General features: G+C 48.8%; 1 protein-coding gene across 2 annotated transcripts in view; it reads left to right on the top strand.

Annotated features, from left to right (window-relative positions):
- The window catches only part of fbxo41 (F-box protein 41), a 491,913-nt gene that overhangs the window by 405,686 nt on the left and 60,748 nt on the right, over positions 1-25,479 (top strand). Inside the window, exon 9 of one of the 2 annotated variants that reach the window (XM_072497821.1) lies at positions 20,555-20,629. The exons of the other annotated variant lie outside the window; for it this stretch is intronic. Coding sequence (XP_072353922.1) covers positions 20,555-20,612 — 58 coding nt within the window. The 3' untranslated portion in view covers positions 20,613-20,629. Of the gene's footprint in view, positions 1-20,554; positions 20,630-25,479 lie in introns of those variants that run through there. 2 annotated transcript variants of the gene reach the window in all.

Raw genomic sequence — 25,479 nt, 5'->3', positions numbered from 1 at the left:
TATCTATCTCCCCTCAATTTAAAGCTATGTCCCCTCGTGCTGGACATCACCATCCGCGGGAGAAGGCTCTCACTGTCCACCCTATCCAATCCTCTGATCATCTTGTATGCCTCAATTAAGTCACCTCTTAACCTTCTTCTCTCTAACGAAAACAGCCTCAAGTCCCTCAGCCTTTCCTCATAAGATCTTCCCTCCATACCAGGCAACATTCTGGTAAATCTCCTCTGCACCCTTTCCAATGCTTCCACATCCTTCCTATAATGCGGCGACCAGAATTGCACGCAATACTCCAAATGCGGCAGCACCAGAGTTTTGTACAGCTGCAACATGACCTCATGGCTCCGAAACTCAATCCCTCTACCAATAAAAGCTAACACACCGTACGCCTTCTTAACAACCCTCTCAACCTGGGTGGCAACTTTCAGGGATCTATGTACATGGACTATGTATGTTCCCCGACAATTATAGCCAAGTTCCGCACACATGAGTGCGGCCTCAACCGGGACCTGGGATTCATGTCGCATTACATTCATCCCCCACCATCTGGCCTGCGAAATCCTACCAACTGTCCTGGCTTGATACAATTCACACCTCTTTAACCTGGGGTCACCCCATCTCTGGATCTGTAAAGATTTAATCACCTGCTAATGGTCGCATTCCAAGCATTGTTTGGCATCTTTGAATTTGTCTATATATGTGTTTCTGGAACATACCTCTTCATTCACCTGAGGAAGGAGCAGCGCTCCGAAAGCTAGTGACATCGAAACAAACCTGTTGGACTTTAACCTGGTGTCGTAAGACTTCGTACTGTGCTCACCCCAGTCCAACGCCGGCATCTCCACATCAAGAATTTTACCATTAGCCCAGTACTCTGTCTTCCTGTTATTCCTTCCAAAATGAATCACCTCACACTTTTCTGCATTAAACTCCATTTGCCACCTCTCAGCCCAGCGCTGCAGCTTATCTATGTCCCTCTGAAACTTGTAACATCCATCCACACTGTCCACAACTCCGCCGACTTTAGTGTCATCTGCAAATTTACTCACCCATCCTTCTACGCCCTCCTCCAGGTCATTTATAAAAATGACAAACAGCAGTGGACCCAAAACAGATCCTTGTGGTACACCACTAGTAACTGGACTCCAGTCTGAACATTTCCCATCAACCACCACCCTTTGTCTTCTTCCAGCTAGCCAATTTCTGATCCAAACTGCTAAACCACCCTGAATCCCATGCCTCTGTATTTTCTGCAGTAGCCGACCGTGGGGAACCTTATCAAACGCTTTACTGAAATCCATATACACCTCATCAACTGCTTTACCCTCATCCACCTGTTTGGTCACCTTCTCAAAGAACTCAATAAGGTTTGTGAGGCACGACCTACCCTTCACAAAACCGTGTTGACTATCCCTGATCATATTATTCCTTTCCAGATGATTATACATCCTATCTCTTATAAACCTTTCCAAGATTTTGCCCACAACAGAAGTAAGGCTCACTGGACTACAGTTACCCGGGTTGCCTCTACTCCCCTTCTTGAACAAGGGGACAACATTTGCTATCCTCCAGTCTTCTGGCACTATTCCTGTAGACAAAGATGACTTAGAGATCAAAGCCAAAGGCTCAGAAATCTCCTCCCTAGCTTCCCAGAGAATCCTAGGATAAATCCCATCCGGCCCAGGGGACTTATCTATTTTCACACTTTCCAGAATTGCTAACACCTCCTCCTTATGAACCTCAAGCCCTTCTAGTCTAGTAGCCTGAATCTCAGTATTCTCCTCGACAACATTGTCTTTTTCCTGTGTGAATACTGACGAAAAATATTCATTTAGCACCTCTCCTATCTCCTCGGACTCCAAGCACAACTTCCCACGACTGTCCTTGACTGGCCCTACTCTTACCCTAGTTATTCTTTTATTCCTGACATATCTACAGAAAGCTTTAGGGTTATCCTTGATCCTACCTGCTAAAGACTTCTCATGTCCCCTCCTGGCTCTCCTTAGCTCTCTCTTTAGGTCCTTCCTAGCTAACTTGTAATTCTCGAGCGCCCCAACTGAACCTTCATGTCTCATCTTTACATAAGCCTCCTGCTTCCTCTTGACAAGTGTTTCGACTGCTTTAGTAAACCACGGTTCCCTCACTCGACCACTTCCTCCCTGCCTGACAGGTACATACTTATCAAGGACACGCAGTAGCTGTTCCTTGAACAAGCTCCACATTTCCATTGTGCCCATCACCTGCAGTTTTCCTCTCCATCCGATGCATCCTAAGTCTTGCCTCATCGCATCATAATTGCCTTTCCCCCAGATATAACTCTTGCCCTGCGGTATATACCTATCCCTTTCCATCACTAAAGTAAACGTAATCGAATTGTGGTCACGATCACCAAAGTGCTCACCAACCTCCAAATCTAACACCTGTGCTGGTTCATTACCCAGTACCAAATTTTTTTTCAGGTTTTGCACTGAGTGCTGAATTTGGTGCATTTTGAGTGCGATAGTGAGAGTTTGGTGACCGAGGGAGTTAGGTGAGGAGGGAGTAAGGTGCTCCTTTCATTTTGTTTCCGACATTTCCGCAAAGAGTGCGAAGAGAGCCAGGAGTTTACAGAAAGTGTAGCTGACTGGGAGCAGGGTCGGAGGGCGGAGATCTAGTTAGTCCACACGGCAGCTATATTCTGTCAGGTAAGAGGGGATGGAGGCTAGGCCAGTTGCATGCTCCTCCTGTAGGATGTGGGTGGTGAGGGATACCACCGGTATCCCCGCTGACTATACCTGCGGGAAGTGCACCCAACTTCAGCTCCTCAAAGACCGTGTTAGGGAACTGGAGCTGAAGCTGGATGAACTTCGGATCATCCGGGAGGCAGAGGGGGTGATAGAGAAGAGTTACAGGGAGGTAACCACACCCAAGGTACAGGACAAGAATAGCTGGGTTACAGTCAGGGAGAAAAAAACAAACAGGCAGAAAGTGCAGGGATCCCTCGTGGCCGTTCCCCTTCAAAACAAGTATACCGTTTTGGATGCTGTTGGGGGGGATGACCTACCGGGGGAAGGCCCTAGCGGCCAGGTCTCTGGCACTGAGTCTGGCTCTGGGGCTCAGAAGGGAAGGGGGGAGAATAGAAAATAAATAGTTGTAGGAGATTCAATGGTTAGGGGAATAGATCGGAGATTCTGTGGTCGCGAGCGAGACTCCCGGAAGGTATGTTGCCTCCCGGGTGCCAGGGCCAGGGATGTCTCGGATCGTGTCTTCAGGATCCTTAAGGGGGAGGGGGAGCAGCCAGAAGTCGTGGTGCACATTGGTACCAACGACATAGGTAGGAAAAGGGGTGTGGAGGTAATAAACAAGTTTAGGGAGTTAGGCTGGAAGTTAAATGCCAGGACAGACAGAGTTGTCATCTCTGGTTTGTTGCCGGTGCCACGTGATAGCGAGGCTAGGAATAGGGAGAGAGTGCAGCTGAACACGTGGCTGCAGGAATGGTGTAGGAGGGAGGGCTTCAAGTATTTGGTAATTGGAGCGCATTCTGGGGAAGGTGGGACCTGTACAAGCAGGACGGGTTGCATCTGAACCAGAGGGGCACCAATATCCTGGGAGGGAGGTTTTCTAGTACTCTTCGGGAGGGTTTAAACTAATTTGGCAGGGGAATGGGAACCGGATTTGTAGTCCAGCAACTAAGGTAGCCGATATTCAGGACGCCAAAGCGTGTAATGAGGCAGTGGGGAAGGGCACACTGACAAAGGAGAGTATTTGCAGGCACGGAGATGGGTTGAAGTGTGTATACTTCAACGCAAGAAGCATCAGGAATAAGGTGGGTGAACTTAAGGCATGGATCGGTACTTGGGACTACGATGTGGTGGCCGTCACGGAAACTTGGATAGAAGAGGGGCAGAAATTATTGTTGGAGGTCCCTGGTTATAGATGTTCCAATAAGATTAGGGAGGGTGGTAAAAGAGGTGGGGGGGTGGCATTATTAATTAGAGATAGTATAACAGCTGCAGAAAGGCAGTTCGAGGAGTATCACCCTATTGAGGTAGTATGGGTTGAAGTCAGAAATAGGAAAGGAGCAGTCACCTTGTTAGGAGTTTTCTATAGGCCCCCCAATAGTAGCAGAGATGTGGAGGAACAGATTGGGAAACAGATTTTGGAAAGGTGCAGAAGTCATAGGGTAGTAGTCATGGGTGACTTTAACTTCCCAAATATTGAGTGGAAACTCTTTAGATCAAATAGTTTGGATGGGGTGGTGTTTGTGCAGTGTGTCCAGGAAGCTTTTCTAACACAGTATGTAGATTGTCCGACCAGAGGAGGGGCAATATTGGATTTAGTACTGGGTAATGAACCAGGGCAAGTGATAGATTTGTTAGTGGGGGAGCATTTTGGAGATAGTGACCACAATTCTGTGACTTTCACTTTAGTAATGGAGAGGGATAGGTACGTGCAACAGGGCAAGGTTTACAATTGGGGGAAGGGTAAATACGATGTTGTCAGACAAGAATTGAAGTGCATAAGTTGGGAACATAGGCTGTCAGGGAAGGACACAAGTGAAATGTGGAACTTGTTCAAGGAACAGGTGCTACGTGTCCTTGATATGTATGTCCCTGTCAGGCAGGGAAGAGATGGTCGAGTGAGGGAACCATGGTTGACAAGAGAGGTTGAATGTCTTGTTAAGAGGAAAAAGGAGACTTATGTAAGGCTGAGGAAACAAGGTTCAGACAGGGCATTGGAGGGATACAAGATAGCCAGGAGGGAACTGAAGAAAGGGATTAGGAGAGCTAAGAGAGGGCATGAACAATCTTTGGCGGGTAGGATAAAGGAAAACCCCAAGGCCTTTTACACATATGTGAGAAATATGAGAATGACTAGAGCGAGGGTAGGTCCGATCAAGGACAGTAGCGGGAGATTGTGTATTGAGCCTGAAGAGATAGGAGTGGTCTTGAACGAGTACTTTTCTTCTGTATTTACAAATGAGAGGGGCGATATTGTTGGAGAGGACAGTGTGAAACAGATTGGTAAGCTCGAGGAAATACTTGTTAGGAAGGAAGATGTGTTGGGCATTTTGAAAAACTTGAGGATAGACAAGTCCCCCGGGCCTGACGGGATATATCCAAGGATTCTATGGGAAGCAAGAGATGAAATTGCAGAGCCGTTGGCAATGATCTTTTCGTCCTCACTGTCAACAGGGGTGGTACCAGGGGATTGGAGAGTGGCGAATGTCGTGCCCCTGTTAAAAAAAGGGACTAGGGATAACCCTGGGAATTACAGGCCAGTTAGTCTTACTTCGGTGGTAGGTAAAGTAATGGAAAGGGTACTGAAGGATAGGATTTCTGAGCACCTGGAAAGGCACTGCTTGATTAGGGATAGTCAGCACGGATTTGTGAGGGGTTGGTCTTGCCTTACAAGTCTTATTGAATTCTTTGAGGAGGTGACCAAGCATGTGGATGAAGGTAAAGCAGTGGATGTAGTGTACATGGATTTTAGTAAGGCATTTGATAAGGTTCCCCATGGTAGGCTTATGCAGAAAGTAAGGAGGCATGGGATAGTGGGAAATTTGGCCAGTTGGATAACGAACTGGCTAACCGATAGAAGTCAGAGAGTGGTGGTGGATGGTAAATATTCAGCCTGGATCCCAGTTACCAGTGGCGTACCGCAGGGATCAGTTCTGGGTCCTCTGCTGTTTGTGATTTTCATTAATGACTTGGATGAGGGAGTTGAAGGGTGGGTCAGTAAATTTGCAGACGATACGAAGATTGGTGGAGTTGTGGATAGTGAGGAGGGCTGTTGTCGGCTGCAAAGAGACATAGATAGGATGCAGAGCTGGGCTGAGAAGTGGCAGATGGAGTTTAACCCTGAAAAGTGCGAGGTTGTCCATTTTGGAAGGACAAATATGAATGCGGAATACAGGGTTAACGGTAGAGTTCTTGGCAATGTGGAAGAGCAGAGAGATCTTGGGGTCTATGTTCATACATCTTTGAAAGTTTCCACTCAAGTGGATAGAGCTGTGAAGAAGGCCTATGGTGTGCTCGCGTTCATTAACAGAGGGATTGAATTTAAGAGCCGTGAGGTGATGATGCAGCTGTACAAAACTTTGGTAAGGCCACATTTGGAATACTGTGTACAGTTCTGGTCGCCTCATTTTAGGAAGGATGTGGAAGCTTTGGAAAAGGTGCAAAGAAGATTTACCAGGATGTTGCCTGGAATGGAGAGTAGGTCTTACGAGGAAAGGTTGAGGGTGCGAGGCCTTTTCTCATTAGAACGGAGAAGGATGAGGGGCGACTTGATAGAGGTTTATAAGATGATCAGGGGAATAGATAGAGTAGACAGTCAGAGACTTTTTCCCCGGGTGGAACAAACCATTACAAGGGGACATAAATTTAAGGTGAAAGGTGGAAGATATAGGAGGGATATCAGAGGTAGGTTCTTTACCCAGAGAGTAGTGGGGGCATGGAATGCACTGCCTGTGGAAGTAGTTGAGTCGGAAACATTAGGGACCTTCAAGCAGCTATTGGATAGGTACATGGATTACGGTAAAATGATGTAGTGTAGATTTATTTGTTCTTAAGGGCAGCACGGTAGCATTGTGGATAGCACAATGCTTCACAGCTCCAGGGTCCCAGGTTCGATTCCGGCTTGGGTCACTGTCTGTGCGGAGTCTGCACGTCCTCCCCGTGTCTGCGTGGGTTTCCTCCGGGTGCTCCGGTTTCCTCCCACAGTCCAAAGATGTGCAGGTTAGGTGAATTGGCCAATGATAAATTGCCCTTAATGTCCAAAGTTGCCCTTGGTGTTGGGTGGAGGTGTTGAGTTTGGGTAGGGTGCTCTTTCCAGGAGCCGGTGCAGACTCAAAGGGCCGAATGGCCTCCTTCTGCACTGTAAATTCAATGATAATCTATGATTAATCTAGGACAAAGGTTCGGCACAACATCGTGGGCCGAAGGGCCTGTTCTGTGCTGTATTTTTCTATGTTCTATGTTCAAATCCAATACGGCCTCGCCTCTCGTTGGCCTATCTACATACTGTGTCAGGAAACCCTCCTGCACACATTGGACAAAAACGGACCCATCTAAAGTACTCGAACTATAGCGTTTTCAGTCAATATTTGGAAAGTTGAAGTCCCCAATAACAACTACCCTGTTGCTTTCGATTCTATCCAGAAGCATCTTTGCAATCCTTTCCTTTTCATCTCTGGAACTTTTCGGAGGCCTATAGAAAACCCCGAACAGGGTGACCTCTCCTTTCCTGTTTCTAACCTCAGCCCATACTACCTCAGTAGACGAGTCCTCATCAAACGTCCTTTCTGCCACCGTAATACTGTTCTTGACTAACAATGCCACCCCTCCCCCTCTTTTACCACCTTCCCTGGGCTTACAGAAATATCTGAACCCCGGAACCTGCAACAACCATTCCTGTCCCTGCTCTATCCATGTCTCCGAAATGGCCACAACATCGAAGTCCCAGGTACCAACCCATGCCGCAAGTTCACCCACCTTATTCCGGATGCTCCTGGCATCGAAGAAGACACACTTTAAACCACCTTCCTGCCTGCCGGTACACTCCTGCAACTTTGAAACCTTACTCATGACCTCACTACTCTCAACCTCCTGTATACTGGAGCTACAATTCAGGTTCCCAAGCCCCTGCTGAACTAGTTTAAACCCTCCCGAAGAGCATTAGCAAATTTCCCCCCCAGGATATTGGTACCCCTCTGGTCCAGGTGTAGACTATCCCGTTTGTAGAGGTCCCACCGACCCCAGAATGAGCCCCAATTATCCAGAAATCTGAAACCCTCCCTCCTGCACCATCCCTGTAGCCACGCGTTCAACTTCTCTCTTTCTCTATTCCTCGTCTCGCTAGCACGTGGCACGGGTAACAACCCAGAGATAATAACCCAGAGATAATAATGTTTGTCCTAGATCTAAGTTTCCACCCTAGCTCCCTGAATTCCTGCCTTACATCCCTATCCCTTTTCCTATCTATGTCGTTGGTACCTATGTGGACCACGACTTGGGGCTGCTCCCCCTCCCCCTTAAGGATCCCGAAAACACGATCCAAGACATCACGCACCCTGGCACCTGGGAGGCAACACACCAACCGCGAGTCTCTCTCGTTCCCACAGAATCTCCTATCTATCCCCCTAACTATGGAGTCTCCAATGACTAATACTCTACTCCTCTCCCCCTTCCCTTCTGAGCAACAGGGACAGACTATGTGCCAGAGACCTGCACCCCATGGCTTACCCCTGGTAAGTCCCCCCCCCCAACAGTATCCAAAGCGGTATACATGTTACTAAGGGGAACGACCACAGGGGATCCCTGTACAGACTGCTTCCTCCCAGCCCCTCTCACCATCACCCATCTATCTTTATTCTTCGGAGTAACTGCATCCCTGAAGCTTCTATCTATGACCACCTCTGCCTCCCGAATTATCCAAAGTTCATCCAGCTCCAGCTCCAGTTCCCTAACGCAGTTTCTGAGGAGCTGGAGATGGGTGCACTTCCCACAGATGAAATCAGCAGGGACACTGACGGCGTCCCTCACCTCAAACATTCTGCAGGAGGAACATTGCACTGCCTTCCCTGTCATCCCCTCTGGATAAAGAAAAAGAAAGAAAGAGCTTACCTGTTATTCACTCCCCTTCTCAGCAAGCACTCACTCAGCAACCTCTGCACCCTGCACGATAACACCTGAGGGAAAATAAAAGAAAAATTACTTACCAGTCACCAGCCAATCCCTTACCTGCAGGCTGTGGCATTACGGTTCAACTTCTTCCTGACCTCGAGCTTTCCTCTTGATCTTTACAGCGGTTGGGTTTTTTTTGGTTAGAGGAGGGGGTAGGGATGGAAACACTGAAGAAGTGTTTCGGGTTTAAGTGTCACTTGACAACAGCTCCTCCACAAACCTCCTTCAAGTTAGGGTGACCACAATTGAGGTATGCAAATTTCCCCTGCAACAGCCAATCAGCATCTCCGCCGTACTGCCCTCTGCTGGAATGCTGAAATGCAGTGGATGGGTAGGCACTCTTTCCCAGGGCGGAGGGGTCAGTCACTAGGGGGCATAGGTTTAAGGTCCGTGGGGCAAAGTTTAGAGGAGATGTGCGAGGCAGGTTTTTACACAGAGGGTGGTGTGTGTCTGGAACGCATTGCCAGGGGAGGCTGTGGAAGCAGATACATTAACGGTGTTCAAAAGGCTCTTGACAAACACATGGATAGGACGGGTATAGAGGGATACGGCACAAGGAAGTGCTGAGGGTTTTGGCCAAGGTTGGTATCATGACCGGTACAGGCTTGGAGGGCCGAAGGGCCGGTTCCTGTGCTGTATTGTTCTATGATAAACTCGGTTTGTTCTCACTGTGTTGCTCTCTTTGGTTGGCTCTGAATATGGCGGTCAATATGGTCGCCTTCCTTAATCCTAATTACATTTGCTTTAGAGTCGCCAGGTATCTTTCGATACCGCCACACGGTTCAAACCCGAATACTGACCAAAGAGCCGATACACCAGTTAGTTCAAAGTCAATACTATTTATTTACACACACAGTAATATCTACTCATGCACGAAATACTACAGACTAAATTATCACTACTGCTGAAGCCTGTACTTAGCTTTGGGTGCCCACTCAGTCAGAGGAACAATGGCCGTTGTTCGGTTCTGAGGCTGCTGGGGTCGAAGTGGGGAAGGGGAACAGCTAAGGTCGTCCGTCTGGTAGCGAGCGTCGACCTTGGACTTACTTGGTTCTGGTGCAGCTGGTGGAAGGGTCTCTCCGCTGTGAGAGCCGAGTCCAAGAGAGCGATTCTCTCTCGGGGGTTTCTTCTCATACCCGAAGGGGCTTTGCGCGCTTTTGGGCGGGCCTTGAACTTGGCCCCAATCAATTGGGCCGTTTCCTGATCACTCGTATTGATCCTGACCAATAAAGGGGTGGGTGCCCTGATGGCTGGGCGTGTCCTAGGTGGCCGTTGGCCTGGCTTTGTTTGTGCTTTCGGTTTGGGGAACTGGCGCCGCGAGGTCTGGGGCCAGATCGGTTACTTGAGTATCTCCCTTTGTTCCCGGAGATGGGCCATCCATATGCTAATGGGCCGACAGTTTCAGTCTCGTCTGGGAGCTGCGGCTCCAATATGCAGACAGGCTCTGTGCCGGCTTGCTTTCTTAACATTGTCCATTTTTCCCTGCAATCTTTGCAAATGTCCATTTTGTATTCTGGAAGTGGCCATCCCAGATGGCTACACCACCTCCTTGTGATCCTCAGTGGGAAGTGGAAAGGATCAAATTACCGCGTCGTCTTCATTCTCCTCCTAAGTCGGGCACCCATAAGCACTGACAGGCTCTACACTGCTTTGTCCTATGTATTGCAACTTTACCTAAATTACTTTATGTACATACATCACTATAAAATTCTACGAGGCGCTATGACATCCAGGCATGCATTACAAAATTTTAAAAACTGGAACCTCTCACTGTCCTTAACTAAACTAACCTCAATCATCAAAATAGTTTCCAGCATTGTAAACTGCACAATAGCAGCAACACAGGTCTCTCTGGCTTGGCAGTGAAGCACAGAGGTTTACATTTCTTTATTCAAACGAAACGAACACACACAAAGAAACGGATGTTCTTTAATTCACCTAAAGGGGTTGGGGGTTTGTTGAAAATAGGGGACCTGAGGGTGTATACCGGGGTGGGGAAGGCTTTCCTCCGCCATTCCCTGAGTCTCAGGGTCTGGATGACACTGCAGGGTATCGCCAGTACTAACAGTGCTTCCACAACGTAGGACAGGGAATACCAGGTGGTGAACCGGTCACACCAGGTCGGTGTATCGGTAACTATCTCGGGGTTTAGTGTATGGCAGGGGTGGGAAACATTCACGGCCTGTGTGGTAGGGGTCAGGGGGGTCGCGTCCGCGCGCAACCGGAGGGATCCCGCTCAGATCCAACTGGAGAGCACGATGGTTGTCTTCATCTTTCCTTCTTTCTGTCTTCTTCTTTTCTTCTCCTGAGGTTCCCGAGTTCTATGGACACAAGCATAAATTCTGTTATTATCTTGCTTAAGATCTCGTCTGTCTGTCCTTTATTGCCAATTACCCGTTATAATTGGTCACCATCTGTGACTCCCTCAATTTTTTTTTAAACCAAATATTTGGGACAAGACATCCGAGAAAAATACTGACATAGTGCGAGCCGTCCGCAGCCTGTGTGATCTACCATCCCAGTGTTTGAGGATGTAAATAGCATCTGGAAGCAACCTAAGGGTCGCCATAAACAAACAAAAGAAATTTGAACTTAAAAGGCCCAAATGGGGTGCGTATGGGCCGCGGCGGGTAAGAATGGGTGGAATCCCCGAGTAGGACGTGACCAGTGCCGTATGTGCTCTACCCGAGCGCAGCTGACCAGAGGGGGGTCCTCAGGCAGGGCGGGGACCAGTGCCGTTTCTCCACTGCCTGAACAACCGGCAAGAACGGTACGAATATGTGGTCATCGTGGGGGCTGCCTCTTGTGATTACCTTCGAATCAGAAGAGTAGCTATGATTGGTTGTCCGTGGACAAACTTGTTCCATTAACTGCCAGTGGGCGTTAAAAGAGTGGTGGCGTGAGGCCATGAAAACTTTAAACGAACAAACAACATTTAACATTCACAATAACGAGGACTGGAGAATAGCCAATGTTGTTCCTCTGTGTAAGAAGGGTAGCAAGGATAATCCCGGGAACTACAGGCCGGTGAGCCTTACTTCAGTGGTAGGGAAATTACTGGAGAGAATTCTTCGAGACAGGATCTACTCCCATTTGGAAGCAAATGGACGTATTAGTGAGAGGCAGCATGGTTTTGTGAAGGGAAGGTCGTGTCTCACTAACTTGATAGAGTTTTTCGAGGAGGTCACTAAGATGATTGATGCAGGTAGGGCAGTGGATGTTGTCTATATGGACTTCAGTAAGGCCTTTGACAAGGTCCCTCATGGTAGACTAGTACAAAAGGTGAAGTCACACGGGATCAGGGGTGAGCTGGCAAGGTGGATACAGAACTGGCTAGGCCATAGAAGGCAGAGAGTAGCAATGGAAGGATGCTTTTCTAATTGGAGGGCTGTGACCAGTGGTGTTCCACAGGGATCAGTGCTGGGACCTTTGCTCTTTGTAGTATATATAAATGATTTGGAGGAAAATGTAACTGGTCTGATTAGTAAGTTTGCAGACGACACAAAGGTTGGTGGAATTGCGGATAGCGATGAGGACTGTCGGAGGATACAGCAGGATTTAGATTGTTTGGAGACTTGGGCGGAGAGATGGCAGATGGAGTTTAATCCGGACAAATGTGAGGTAATGCATTTTGGAAGGTCTAATGCAGGTAGAGAATATACAGTGAATGGTAGAACCCTCAAGAGTATTGAAAGTCAAAGAGATCTAGGAGTACAGGTCCACAGGTCATTGAAAGGGGCAACACAGGTGGAGAAGGTAGTCAAGAAGGCATACGGCATGCTTGCCTTCATTGGCCGGGGCATTGAGTATAAGAATTGGCAAGTCATGTTGCAGCTGTATAGAACCTTAGTTAGGCCACACTTGGAGTATAGTGTTCAATTCTGGTCGCCACACTACCAGAAGGATGTGGAGGCTTTAGAGAGGGTGCAGAAGAGATTTACCAGAATGTTGCCTGGTATGGAGGGCATTAGCTATGAGGAGCGGTTGAATAAACTCGGTTTGTTCTCACTGGAACGAAGGAGGTTGAGGGGAGACCTGATAGAGGTATACAAAATTATGAGGGGCATAGACAGAGTGGATAGTCAGAGGCTTTTCCCCAGGGTAGAGGGGTCAATTACTAGGGGGCATAGGTTTAAGGTGAGAGGGGCAACGTTTAGAGGAGATGTACGAGGCAAGTTTTTTTACGCAGAGGGTAGTGGGTGCCTGGAACTCGCTACCGGAGGAGGTGGTGGAAGCAGGGGCGATAGTGACATTTAAGGGGCATCTTGATAAATGCATGAATAGGATGGGAATAGAAGGATACGGACCCAGGAAGTGTAGAAGATTGTAGTTTAGTCGGGCAGCGTGGTCGGCACGGGCTTGGAGGGCCGAAGGGCCTGTTCCTGTGCTGTACATTTCTTTGTTCTTTGTTCTTTGTTCAAACATACATTACAAACATGGTGCAGGTTCCATCAGAAAGGACACCGTATCTCTCCATCGGTTCCTTTTTACCATCATCTGGACACCTCATTGCTCAGTAGCGAACAGAGTCGCAAAGGGATTTGTTTGGTGGGAGTCAGACTCTCTGTCATCACCTTCTCCCGGCTGCCATACTCTTGACTGGAGTAGGTTTGGTTAAAGCTGTTTGGGGCGAATTGGGGTCCATCTCATCATTCCGGATGAGCCTGAACGAATTGTCTCGGTGCCAGAATCTTGGGTCGAGGTTGGAGCTGCGAGGGTTTAATCCGTCATCGTCGGGCGGTGGGTCTGGGTCAGGGGCTTTAATGTACGTTATCTCGAAGGGGTCGCTGGAATCATGTTCGGTATCGCTGGGAGTGGGGCCTGGTGCAGGGGTGTAACCGTAGCGCGGTGTGCTGGGGCTGTCGCTATCGCTGCTGGTTGGAGGAAGGGAGAGGCGGAGTTGTGCCTCTGGGGGTGGAGTCGAAGTCGTGTCTGAGGACGGGCTGGACTGGTTGGGGGAGGGTAGGAATACGTCATTCGTGGGCGGGGCGTGCTCATCTGCTGCTGCGAGCGAGATGTGGTGTGAATGGTTGTTCTGCGAGCCACAAGCCTTAAGCTGGTTTACGTGGAACCATTGGGATAGGTGCTGATACACAGAGGGGCTGACTTTATCAGAGATGGAGTACAGTCTGGAAAATTTGGGGGAAAGGAATGAACTGGGGCTGTATTGGGGTAGCATCACTTGCTGCCCTACTGCAAACTCGGTGGCGTGTACGTTTTATCAAAGCAAGCCTTGCTTTGTTTCTTGCGGGTTCCAAGCCTGACGACTGCTGAGAGCTGGGCTGCCTTTACATTCTCAATAACCTGTTGTACAGATTTCTCCTGCGTGAGGGCGGTGACTGTGGGGCAAATCCAGTCCGAATAAATATTCTGTCCCTTTCGTGGGGCGTCCGGCCATGAGGGTGTGGGGGTGTAACCTGTGGACGTGGATACTGTGTTTTGAATGAACATTAATGCAAATGGGAGAACGGTGTCCCAGGTGCTGTTGTGCTGTTGCACCATTTTTCTGAGGGTGGCTTTTATTGTTCTGTTCATCCTTTCTACAATGCCGCTTGGCTGGGGCTGGTAGGCTATATGGAACTTTTGCTTTATTCTGAAAATTGTGAGGACGTTTTTCATCACTCGTCCTGTAAAATGGGAGCCCCGATCGGACTCTATGCTGCGTGGGAGGCCCCATCTTGTAAAGATGTGCTGAGGGAGGAGTTTAGCTGTCGTTTTGGCCGTGTTTGTTCTGGATGGAAAAGCTTCCACCCATTTTGTGAAGGTGTCGATGACCACCAACACATACTTAAAACCATTTCTGCAGGGGGGTAGGGGTCCTATATAATCTATTTGCAAATTCGTCCAGGGGCCATTAACGGGTGTGACTAAGCTGAGCCTTTCTTGCATATCTGTCCGGATTGTTCTGGGCACAGATTAAGCAATTCTCGATGTAATGTGTAACATTGGCTTTTAAATCAGGCCACCAGCAGAGGGGTCTGAGGTGGGCTAGGGTGGGTTCAATGCCCTGGTGTCCGTGATTGTCATGGAACTGACAAATAATTTGCTTCTTGTCCTGGCTGGGAACTACATAAATGCCGTCTTTTAGAATCACACCGTCATGTGTGGTTATTGCGTTTTTAAACTTATCACAAGGGGCTGGGAAGTCGCCTTTTAAAACCTCCCTGAGCTTCTCATCTTTGAGTCTTTGCCAAATCTTGAAAGCTGTTCTGTGAGACCTGAACCGCATTCCAAAAGTGACCATGTCTGGAACCTGCCTTCGCTGGGGCGTCTGCTTTAACACTACTAGGGGGGGAAGAACGATGATGACTGCGAACTTTGATAATTCCATATTTCCTATCTTTGGCTGTCTTTAGGATATGCCGGAGTAATGGGGCTGAGGGTAGGGGCTTTCCGGCTGTGGGAACGAATCCTCTAGTTTCCCACAGAGGTAGGAATTCTGTTAAACTGTTGCAAACATATAAACTGTCCGAATATATGTCCGCTGGGGTCGGAAACGAGTCGGGTGATCTACAATATAAGCTATGGCTGCCAGTTCTGCTGCCTGCGAGCCTAAGTGTCCTGGCAATTTTAACAAAATCTCTCTAGGGCGCGTCCCTGCGCGTCCTCTACATAAATGCCGCAACCGGTGATTCTTTTCCCATTTAAAACTGTGGAGGAGCCATCCACATAGATTCTAAGAGGTGCGCACGTGTCTGTGCGCTGGGGTCTCTGGGGGCTGACTTCAGTACAAAGGGTCCTGTATTATGCTTTGTGGTGATGATCTCGCACTCAGGTGGGGTACCTGCGGATTGTAAGTTATCGGCTAGGAAAGTGTGGGTCTTGGTTCTCTTAACCGTGATGTCCCGTCCCTGTAAGAGAAGAGTCCAAGGGGCTACGTGGATTTGGCTGACTGTGCCATCCTTAAGTCGACCGTCTAACAATAGCTGTGTCGGGGTGTGTTCTGTGAGGATGGTGATGGGGTTGAGTCCTGTAATGTAGGCAAAGTATTGTACTGCCCAAAAAACTGCGAGCAGGTGCCTTTCGCAGGCTAAAAATCCTTGCTCGATAGGATCTAACATGCATGAGGCGTATGCCACAGGGGCCTAATCGACCATGTCGTTCCTGGAGGAGCGCGGCCGAAAGGGTTCGGTCAGTAGTTGCTACCTCAATTGCGTACGGGGAAAATGGATCTGGGACCTGTAATGCGGGGGCTGGGCTGAGGGCTCTTTTTAAAGCATCCACGGCATCCGTGTGCTGTGGAAGCCATTCCCAAGGTGGCTGCTTCTTGAGAAGTTCGGATAGGGGCGCTGCTTTTGTGGCGAAACCGTCGATATGGTTTCTGCAGTAGCCAACCAGTCCTAGAAATGACCGGAGGGCTGAGACATTATGGGGCAGGGGTAATTTGACGATCGAATCGATTCTTTTCTGCTCGATCTCGCGTTTGCCATGTGTGATTACTGTACCTAAGTAAATCACTTTTTCCTGTAAAATCTGGGCCTTCTTGGGGTTCACTTTACATCCAATCTGTTGTAGGAGTCCTAAAAGTTCGGCGAGAAGCGAAATGTGCTCTCCCTTTGTGTCCGCCTGTAGTAGCAGATCATCTACATACTGGACCAGACAATCAGGTCGGGAAAATTTTGCTAATCCATTTGCCAGCTGTCGGTGGAAAATGGAGGGGGAGTTGTGGAAGCCTTGTGGAACGCACGTCCACGTGTATTGCTGTCCCTGGAATGTAAAGGCGAATTTGTATTGGCACGCTTTATCCAATGGAATGGACCAAAAGCCGTTGCTAATGTCCAAAACCGAAAACATTTTTGACTGTAGTCCCTGTTTGAGCACGGTCTCGGGACTCGTGGCTACGGTGGGGGCTGCTACTGGGGTTACTTTGTTCAGTTCACGGTAATCAATGGTCAGTCGCCATGATCCATCGGGTTTCTTGACGGGCCAAATTGGTGCGTTATTCGTGGAGGCTACTGAGCGAAGTATGCCTTGATCGAGCAAACGCTGTATAACTTTTTAGTTTTCTCCCTCTGCTTCTTGGGGAAAACCGTACTGCTTTTGGGGTCTGGGGTCGGGACCTGTAATATTCACCAAGCCAGCGATCTTGCCACAGTCGTGCTTGTGCTGTGCAAATGCTGCTTTGTGTTGATGCAGGACTTCCCTAACTTGTTTGTTCTGACTAATGGCTCGAGGGCCGAACCAGAAGTCTCCTACTGCGCTGATCCTATTTTCATACTCTCCAACTGTGAGCGTGACGGGGGCTCATGCTGCCTTTGCCATTCTCCAAACACATTTATTTACCGGATCAAATGAGAAGTTGTGGGAGCTCATGAAGTCAATTCCTAAGATGTGTTCGGCTGTCTGGGGTAGGTCGACCAGAACTACGGGGTGTTTTGTTTCAATGTTCCCTATCTCGATTGCTACAGTGGCTGTGATGTGTCCCTGCTGTAAATGTCCTGTGAAACCGCTGAGTGTAATGGTGTCTGTCGTGGGCCACGTGTCTCGCTGAAACATCGTGGAGGAATTGAGCGTGGTGCGGGCCTCCTGTGTCCCAAAGTAATTCTACGGGGTGTCCCCGGACTGAGCCTGCCACTACCGGTCTACCGGACTTGTCCCAAAGGATGTCGCAGACCCAAGTTGGGGAGCCCGAACACCGTCAGTCGGTGCCCTTCATATCTGCGTTCTCAAAACGGGCGCTAATACTGTGAATTGGCTTTGCGCTATTTTTATTTAGGGTGCCTGTCTGCTGGTTTCGCTGCTGTTTCTGGGGCGCATTGCACTCTCGTACATAGTGTCCTAATTGTCCACAATTATAACACTCCTGGGATTGGGGTTGCTGTGGGCTGTTCCTGCCCTCGTTTACCCATGCGGGATTCTGGTGCGGCCTAACTGGATGCATGTCTGCCTGTTCTTCCTGTGCTTTGCCATAAGCTGATTCACCTTGGATGGACTGTTCCCAAGTGCGGGACATTCTTTTCAAAACCCATTTCTCGTTGTGGGCCTCGTCTGAGGGTCGTAATTTGCGTAAGCTCTTTGTCCTGCCTCTGTCGCATGAGACACTAGGATGCAAGTCCATTTGGCCATATTATCTGGGGACAACTGGGCGCGGGCTAATTCTCCGAACACTGCAGTAAAATGTATCCACAAGCGTCCAGCAAACGCTGTGGGGTGCACTGTCTTTTTCTGCCTACACTTGTTTAGGCCTTCTATGGGGTCTCCTTTGTTATAGCCGATCGCATCTAGGATCGCTGTGTGCATTTCTTGTCGGGTGCCTCCTCCTACATTCTGTGGGTCGGGAAGGGCTGCCACGACTGAAGAGTCGAGGCTTAAAACTGTGAGCTTCACTTGCTCCTTTCCGTCCAGGCCGTACATGGTCGCCTGCTGTTTTACCCTCGCAAAGAACTGGTTGGGGTCTGATGTGGGTAGGAATGATGTAATCTTATCACACGCATCCCGTAATTGGGTGACGGTTAACGGGGTGGTGTATAGGAAAGCTGAGTCTCATTCTGCTGCGGCCCTGCGATGTGTGGTTACAGGGTTCATAGGGGTGTGTTCTGCTTGTGCAGTCGGGGGTTGGGGCGCTTTTCATTTCTGGGGTTTTTCCTGTGTACATGTCCCATGTACATATCTGTGGGCAATCTCTTTTAACTCCTGCCAGTCGGGGCCATTTTCCTGGTCTAACTGGGGTCCAAACGTGCTCTGAAACCCATTCTGAACAGAAAGCAGAGATTGCAATTCTGCAATTTGCTTCCGGCACTTTGCGTGATCTACCGAGCTCTGCCTTTGTTCCGTTGTGGAAGTGTGGAGCGCTCGTAGGGCTGCTTTTAAGTCATTGCACTGTATCTGCAACTGCTCAACCTGTTGTTCGGTTTTCTGTCTTGCCAACACCGCGCGTTGCGTGCCCTGGAAGACTTTGTTATATTGGGACTGAAAGCTGCTCAAATGGGCGAGACAAGACTGGTGTGCCCGCTTGGCATCCTCCACCTCCTTGTCCCTCGCAGCTAACTGCTCTCTCAGTTCCTTGTTCTCGCTCTCATATCCGTTCACATCTCCTTCACTACTCTTGTCTCTCTCCTCAATCTCTCTACGGAGCGTCCTCACGACCTCCTCTGTGCCTCGCAATTGTGCCGAGCAGGACACGAGTGCCATTGGCTTGCGAGCTTTCCCTAAGCTTTTCTTATGGATCTCTGACAGGTTCTCCCACCAAGTATGTCCTATACTCCCGGGTCCTGTTTCATCATTGGCGCAGAATTCACTCCAAAGGGGCCATCCTTTCCCTTTGAGATATTTTCTGATCTCTTCTTCCCAAACGGGACACTGTCCTACTCTACTGGTCGCTGCGACCTCGAATTCCTGGGGGTTCATAAGGCGTTCCATTGCCTTCATTGCCATTTTCTCTCTATCTCTGGGTTCTCTACCGAATTTGGAACAGGGGGTGATAAAGTGGTGATGTAAACACGGGTACGGCTGATGCTAATTTCCGGCCTACAAAACCCCCTGACAGTTTTACGCAACAAAATCTCTCAGGTTTACCTTGTATCCCTGTTCGTACGCATGCAAATAACACACTTCCGAATCTCGGAGGTTTGATCAGTATCGTTCTTACACTTGTGGTTTTTCTGTTTCCAATTGGATTCCAATTCAAATTTGAGTTCTCTCGGAGTGACTAGGCCACTTCTAGGTCGGGTCCCGTCAGATGTCGCCAGTAAATGTTGCTCTCTTTGGTCGTTTCTAAATATGGCGGTCAATATGGTCGCCTTCCTTAATTCTAATTACGTTTGCTTTAGAGTCGCCAGGTATCTCTCGATACCGCCACAAGGTTCAAACCCGAATACTGATCAAAGAGCCGATACACCAGTTAGTTAGTTCAAAGTCAATGCTATTTATTTACGTACACAGCAATATCTACACATGCACAAAATACTACAGACTAAACTATCGCTACTGCTACAGCCTATACTTAGCTTCGAGCGCCCACTCAGTCAGAGGAACCATGACCTTTGTTCAGATCTGAGGCTGCTGGGGTCGAAGTGGTCGAGGGGAAACAGCTGAGGTCGTCCGTCTGGTAGCGAGCGCTGACCTTGGACTTACTTGGTTCTGGTGCAGCTGGTGGAAGGGTCTCTCCGCTTTGAGAGCCGATTCCAAGAGAGCGATTCTTGGGGTCTTCTTCTCATACCCGAAGGGGCTTCGTGTGCTTTTGGGCGGGCCTTGAACTTGGCCCCAATCAATTGGGCCGTACCTTGATCACTCGTATTGATCTTGACCAATAAAGGGGTGGGTGCCCTGATGGCTGGGCGTATCCTAGGTGGCCGTTGGCCTGGCTTCGTTTTCTGCTTTCGGTTTGGGGAACTGGCGCCGTGAGGTCTGGGGCCAGATCAGTTACTTAAGTATCTTCCCTTGTTCCTGGAGATGGGCCATCCATATGCTAATGGGCCGACAGTTTCAGTCTCGTCTGGGAGCTGTTTCTCCAATATGCAGACAGGCTCTGTGCCTGCTTTCCATTGTCCCTTTTTCCCTGCAATCCTTGCAAATGTCCATTTGTATTCTGGAAGTGGTCAGCCCAGATGGCTACAACTGGAACGATGGAGTTCGAGGGGCGACCTGATAGAAGTCTATAAGATTATGAGGGGCATGGACAGAGCGCATAGTCAAAAGCTTTTTCCAAGGGTAGAGGGGTCAATTACCAGGGGGCATAGGTTTACGGTGCGAGGGGCAAGGCTTAGAGGAGATGTACGAGGCAAGTTTTTTACGTAGAGGGTAGTGGGTGCCTGGAACTCACTACCGGAGGAGGTGGTGGGAGCAGGGACGATAGTGACCTTTAAGGGGCATCTTGACAAATACATGAATAGGATGTGTTGCTAACTTTGGCTGTGTTTCTTAATTTGGCTGTTTAATTACGTTTGCTCCAGAGTCGCCAGGTATCTTTCGACACCGCCACAAGGTTCAGAACCGAATACTGATCAATGACTCGATACACCAGTTAGTAAGTTCAAAAGCAATCCTCATTTATTTACAGTCAAATCTACTCATGCATAAACTCGACAAACCAAACTACCACTATTACTAACACCTATACTTAGCTTCGGGTGCCCACTCAGTCAGAGGAACAATGGCCGTTGCTCGGTTCTGAGGCTGCTGGGTTGAGCTGTTTACAGGATAGCAACTAGGAGCGTCTATCTCGTAGCGTGCATTGATTTGGAACTTGGTCTGCTGTAGCTGCGAGGCTGGTCTCTCTCTTCGCTGAGAGCCAAAGCTAAAGAAGGAAGATTCTCCCTTGGGGAATATCTTTTACACTACATAGAACATAGAACATAGAACAATACAGCGCAGTACAGGCCCTTCGGCCCACGATGTTGCACCGAAACAAAAGCCATCTAATCTACACTATGCCATTATCATCCATATGTTTATCCAATAAACTTTTAAATGCCCTCAATGTTGGCGAGTTCACTACTGTAGCAGGTAGGGCATTCCACGGCCTCACTACTCTTTGCGTAAAGAACCTACCTCTGACCTCTGTCCTATATCTATTACCCCTCAGTTTAAAGTTATGTCCCCTCGTGCCAGCCATATCCATCCGCGGGAGAAGGCTCTCACTGTCCACCCTATCCAACCCCCTGATCATTTTGTATGCCTCTATTAAGTCTCCTCTTAACCTTCTTCTCTCCAACGAAAACAACCTCAAGTCCGTCAGCCTTTCCTCATAAGATTTTCCCTCCATACCAGGCAACATCCTGGTAAATCTCCTCTGCACCCGCTCCAAAGCCTCCACGTCCTTCCTATAATGCGGTGACCAGAACTGTACGCAATACTCCAAATGCGGCCGGACCAGAGTTCTGTACAGCTGCAACATGACCTCCCGACTCCGGAACTCAATCCCTCTACCAATAAAGGCCAACACTCCATAGGCCTTCTTCACAACCCTATCAACCTGGGTGGCAACTTTCAGGGATCTATGTACATGGACACCTAGATCCCTCTGCTCATCCACACTTTCAAGAACTTTACCATTAGCCAAATATTCCGCATTCCTGTTATTCCTTCCAAAGTGAATCACCTCACACTTCTCTACTAAAAAGGGGCTTCGCGCGTTTTTGGGCGGGCCTTGAACTTGGCCTCAATTAATTGGGCTATTCCCAATCATTCGTATCGATCTTCCTCCAATAGAGGGGTGGTTCCCTGATCGCTGAGCGTGTCCTGGTGACCGTTGGTCTGCTTTGTTTTGGTCTCTTCTGGCGCCGGGGAGTCTGTCCATTTTGTAATCGGGACGTGGACATCCCAGATGGCTACAGATGGGAATAGAGGGATACGGACCCAGGAAGTGTAGAAGATTGTAGTTTAGTCGGGCAGCATGGTCGGCGCAGGCTTGGAGGGCCGAAGGGCCTGTTACTGTGCTGTACATTTCTTTGTTCTTTGAACAATATGCAGGGGAATGGAGAAAGGCAGAGATTTGCACTGAATCGTGATATTCAGAGTCCGTGCAGACACGATGGGTGAAATGGCCTCCTGCACCGTAAAGATTCTGTGATAATCATGGGTGGTAATCTGCTTGGAACCCGCAAAGCAAACACTCTGACTGACATCTTGTATTTCCTGTACGGCCCCTTCTCATTGGTTCCCTTATTTCCCCTGTCTTTATTGTTTTGCCGTTATCATATTGATCCATGGATGTTTGGTGGGCTTTAAATAAAGCAGCAGAGAGAATGAGGAATTCTAGAAGTTGCAGGATAATATTTGGTGTTAGTGTTCAAACAAGAGAGCTCAGACTTTGTGGCACCCGGGGGATGGGGTGGGACCCGGTTTGATTGGTTGGCTGGTGGCCAATGAATTTGGGTCCTGCCTGAGTGGGCTGATTTTCAGCGAGCCTGGGGAAGTTCCGTTTGAGTCCTGGACACTCGGGAAGGACCTGCTCTCTCTCTCCCTTGTGCTTCCTCCAGGAAAGCTGGTGTATTTCTGAAACCACAGAGACCTGAACGGGTAGAGGGCATCCTGAAGGGGGAGGGCAACCAGGCAGAGGTCGTTGTACATATTGGTACTAACGACATAGACAGGAAGGGGCATGAGGTCCTGCAGCAGGAGTTCAGGGAGCTAGGCAGAAAGTTAAAAGACAGGACCTCTAGGGTTGTAATCTCGGGATTACTCCCTGTGCCATGTGCCAGCGAGGCTAGAAATAGGAAGATAGAGCAGCTAAACACGTGGCTAAACAGCTGGTGCAGGAGGGAGGGTTTCCGTTATCTGGACCACTGGGAGCTCTTCCGGGGCAGGTGTGACCTGTATAAGATGGACGGGTTGCATCTAAACCGGAGAGGCATAAATATCCTGGCCGCGAGGTTTGCTAGTGTCACACGGGAGGGTTTAAACTAGTATGGCAGGGGGGTGGGCACGGGAGCAATAGGTCAGAAGGTGAGAGCATTGAGGGAGAACTAGGGAATAGGGACAGTGTGGCTCTGAGGCAGAGCAGACGGGGAGAAGTTGCTGAACACAGCGGGTCTGGTGGCCTGAAGTGCATATGTTTTAATGCAAGAAGCATTACGGGTAAGGCAGATGAACTTAGAGCTTGGATTACTATTTGGAACTATGATGTTGTTGCCATTACAGAGACCTGGTTGAGGGAAGGGCAGGATTGGCAGCTAAACGTTCCAGGATTTAGATGTTTCAGGCGGGATAGAGGGGGATGTAAAAGGGGAGGCGGAGTTGCGCTACTTGTTCGGGAGAATATCACAGCTATACTGCGAGAGGACACCTCAGAGGGCAGTGAGGCTATATGGGTAGAGATCAGGAATAAGAAGGGTGCAGTCACACTGTTGGGGGTATACTACAGGCCTCCCAACAGCCAGCGGGAGATAGAGGAGCAGATAGGTAGACAGATTTTGGAAAAGAGTAAAAACAACAGGGTTGTGGTGATGGGAGACTTCAACTTCCCCAATATTGACTGGGACTCACTTAGTGCCAGGGGCTTAGACGGGGCGGAGTTTGTAAGGAGCATCCAGGAGGGCTTCTTAAAACAATATGTAAACAGTCCAACTAGGGAAGGGGCGGTACTGGACCTGGTATTGGGGAATGAGCCCGGCCAGGTGGTAGATGTTTCAGTAGGGGAGCATTTCGGTAACAGTGACCACAATTCAGTAAGTTTTAAAGTACTGGTGGACAAGGATAAGAGTGGTCCGAGGATGAATGTGCTAAATTGGGGGAAGGCTAATTATAACAATATTAGGCGGGAACTGAAGAACATAGATTGGGGGCGGATGTTTGAGGGCAAATCAACATCTGACATGTGGGAGGCTTTCAAGTGTCAGTTGAAAGGAATACAGGACCGGCATGTTCCTGTGAGGAAGAAAGATAAATACGGCAATTTTCGGGAACCTTGGATGACGAGTGATATTGTAGGCCTCGTCAAAAAGAAAAAGGAGGCATTTGTCAGGGCTAAAAGGCTGGGAACAGACGAAGCCTGTGTGGCATATAAGGAAAGTAGGAAGGAACTTAAGCAAGAAGTCAGGAGGGCTAGAAGGGGTCATGAAAAGTCATTGGCAAATAGGGTTAAGGAAAATCCCAAGGCTTTTTACACGTACATAAAAAGCAAGAGGGTAGCCAGGGAAAGGGTTGGCCCACTGAAGGATAGGCAAGGGAATCTATGTGTGGAGCCAGAGGAAATGGGCGAGGTACTAAATGAATCCTTTGCATCAGTATTCACCAAAGAGAAGGAATTGGTAGATGTTGAGTCTGGAGAAGGGGGTGTAGATAGCCTGGGTCACATTGTGATCCAAAAAGACGAGGTGTTGGGTGTCTTAAAAAATATTAAGGTAGATAAGTCCCCAGGGCCTGATGGGATCTACCCCAGAATACTGAAGGAGGCTGGAGAGGAAATTGCTGAGGCCTTGACAGAAATCTTTGGATCCTCGCTGTCTTCAGGGGATGTCCCGGAGGACTGGAGAATAGCCAATGTTGTTCCTCTGTTTAAGAAGGGTAGCAAGGATAATCCCGGGAACTACAGGCCGGTGAGCCTTACTTCAGTGGTAGGGAAATTACTGGAGAGAATCCTTCGAGACAGGATCTACTCCCATTTGGAAGCAAATGGACGTATTAGTGAGAGGCAGCACGGTTTTGTGAAGGGGAGGTCGTGTCTCACTAACTTGATAGAGTTTTTCGAGGAGGTCACTAAGATGATTGATGCAGGTAGGGCAGTAGATGTTGTCTATATGGACTTCAGTAAGGCCTTTGACAAGGTCCCTCATGGTAGACTAGTACAAAAGGTGAAGTCACACGGGATCAGGGGTGAACTGGCAAGGTGGATACAGAACTGGCTAGGCCATAGAAGGCAGAGGGTAGCAATGGAGGGATGCTTTTCTAATTGGAGGGCTGTGACCAGTGGTGTTCCACAGGGATCAGTGCTGGGGCCTTTGCTCTTTGTAGTATATATAAATGATTTGGAGGAAAATGTAACTGGTCTGATTAGTAAGTTTGCAGACGACACAAAGGTTGGTGGAATTGCGGATAGCGATGAGGACTGTCTGAGGATACAGCAGGATTTAGATTGTCTGGAGACTTGGGCTGAGAGATGGCAGATGGAGTTTAATCCGGACAAATGTGAGGTAATGCATTTTGGAAGGGCTAATGCAGGTAGGGAATATACAGTGAATGGTAGAACCCTCAAGAGTATTGAAAGTCAAAGAGATCTAGTACAGGTCCACAGGTCATTGAAAGGGGCAACACAGGTGGAGAAGGTAGTCAAGAAGGCATACGGCATGCTTGCCTTCATTGGCCGGGGCATTGAGTATAAGAATTGGCAAGTCATGTTGCAGCTGTATAGAACCTTAGTTAGGCCACACTTGGAGTA

The sequence above is a fragment of the Scyliorhinus torazame genome, chromosome 3 (genome assembly GCF_047496885.1).
Source record: "Scyliorhinus torazame isolate Kashiwa2021f chromosome 3, sScyTor2.1, whole genome shotgun sequence".
Taxonomy (NCBI): Eukaryota; Metazoa; Chordata; class Chondrichthyes; order Carcharhiniformes; family Scyliorhinidae; genus Scyliorhinus; species Scyliorhinus torazame.
Note: the sequence above shows the minus strand (reverse complement) of the source record. Positions and strands in the feature narration are given on the sequence as shown.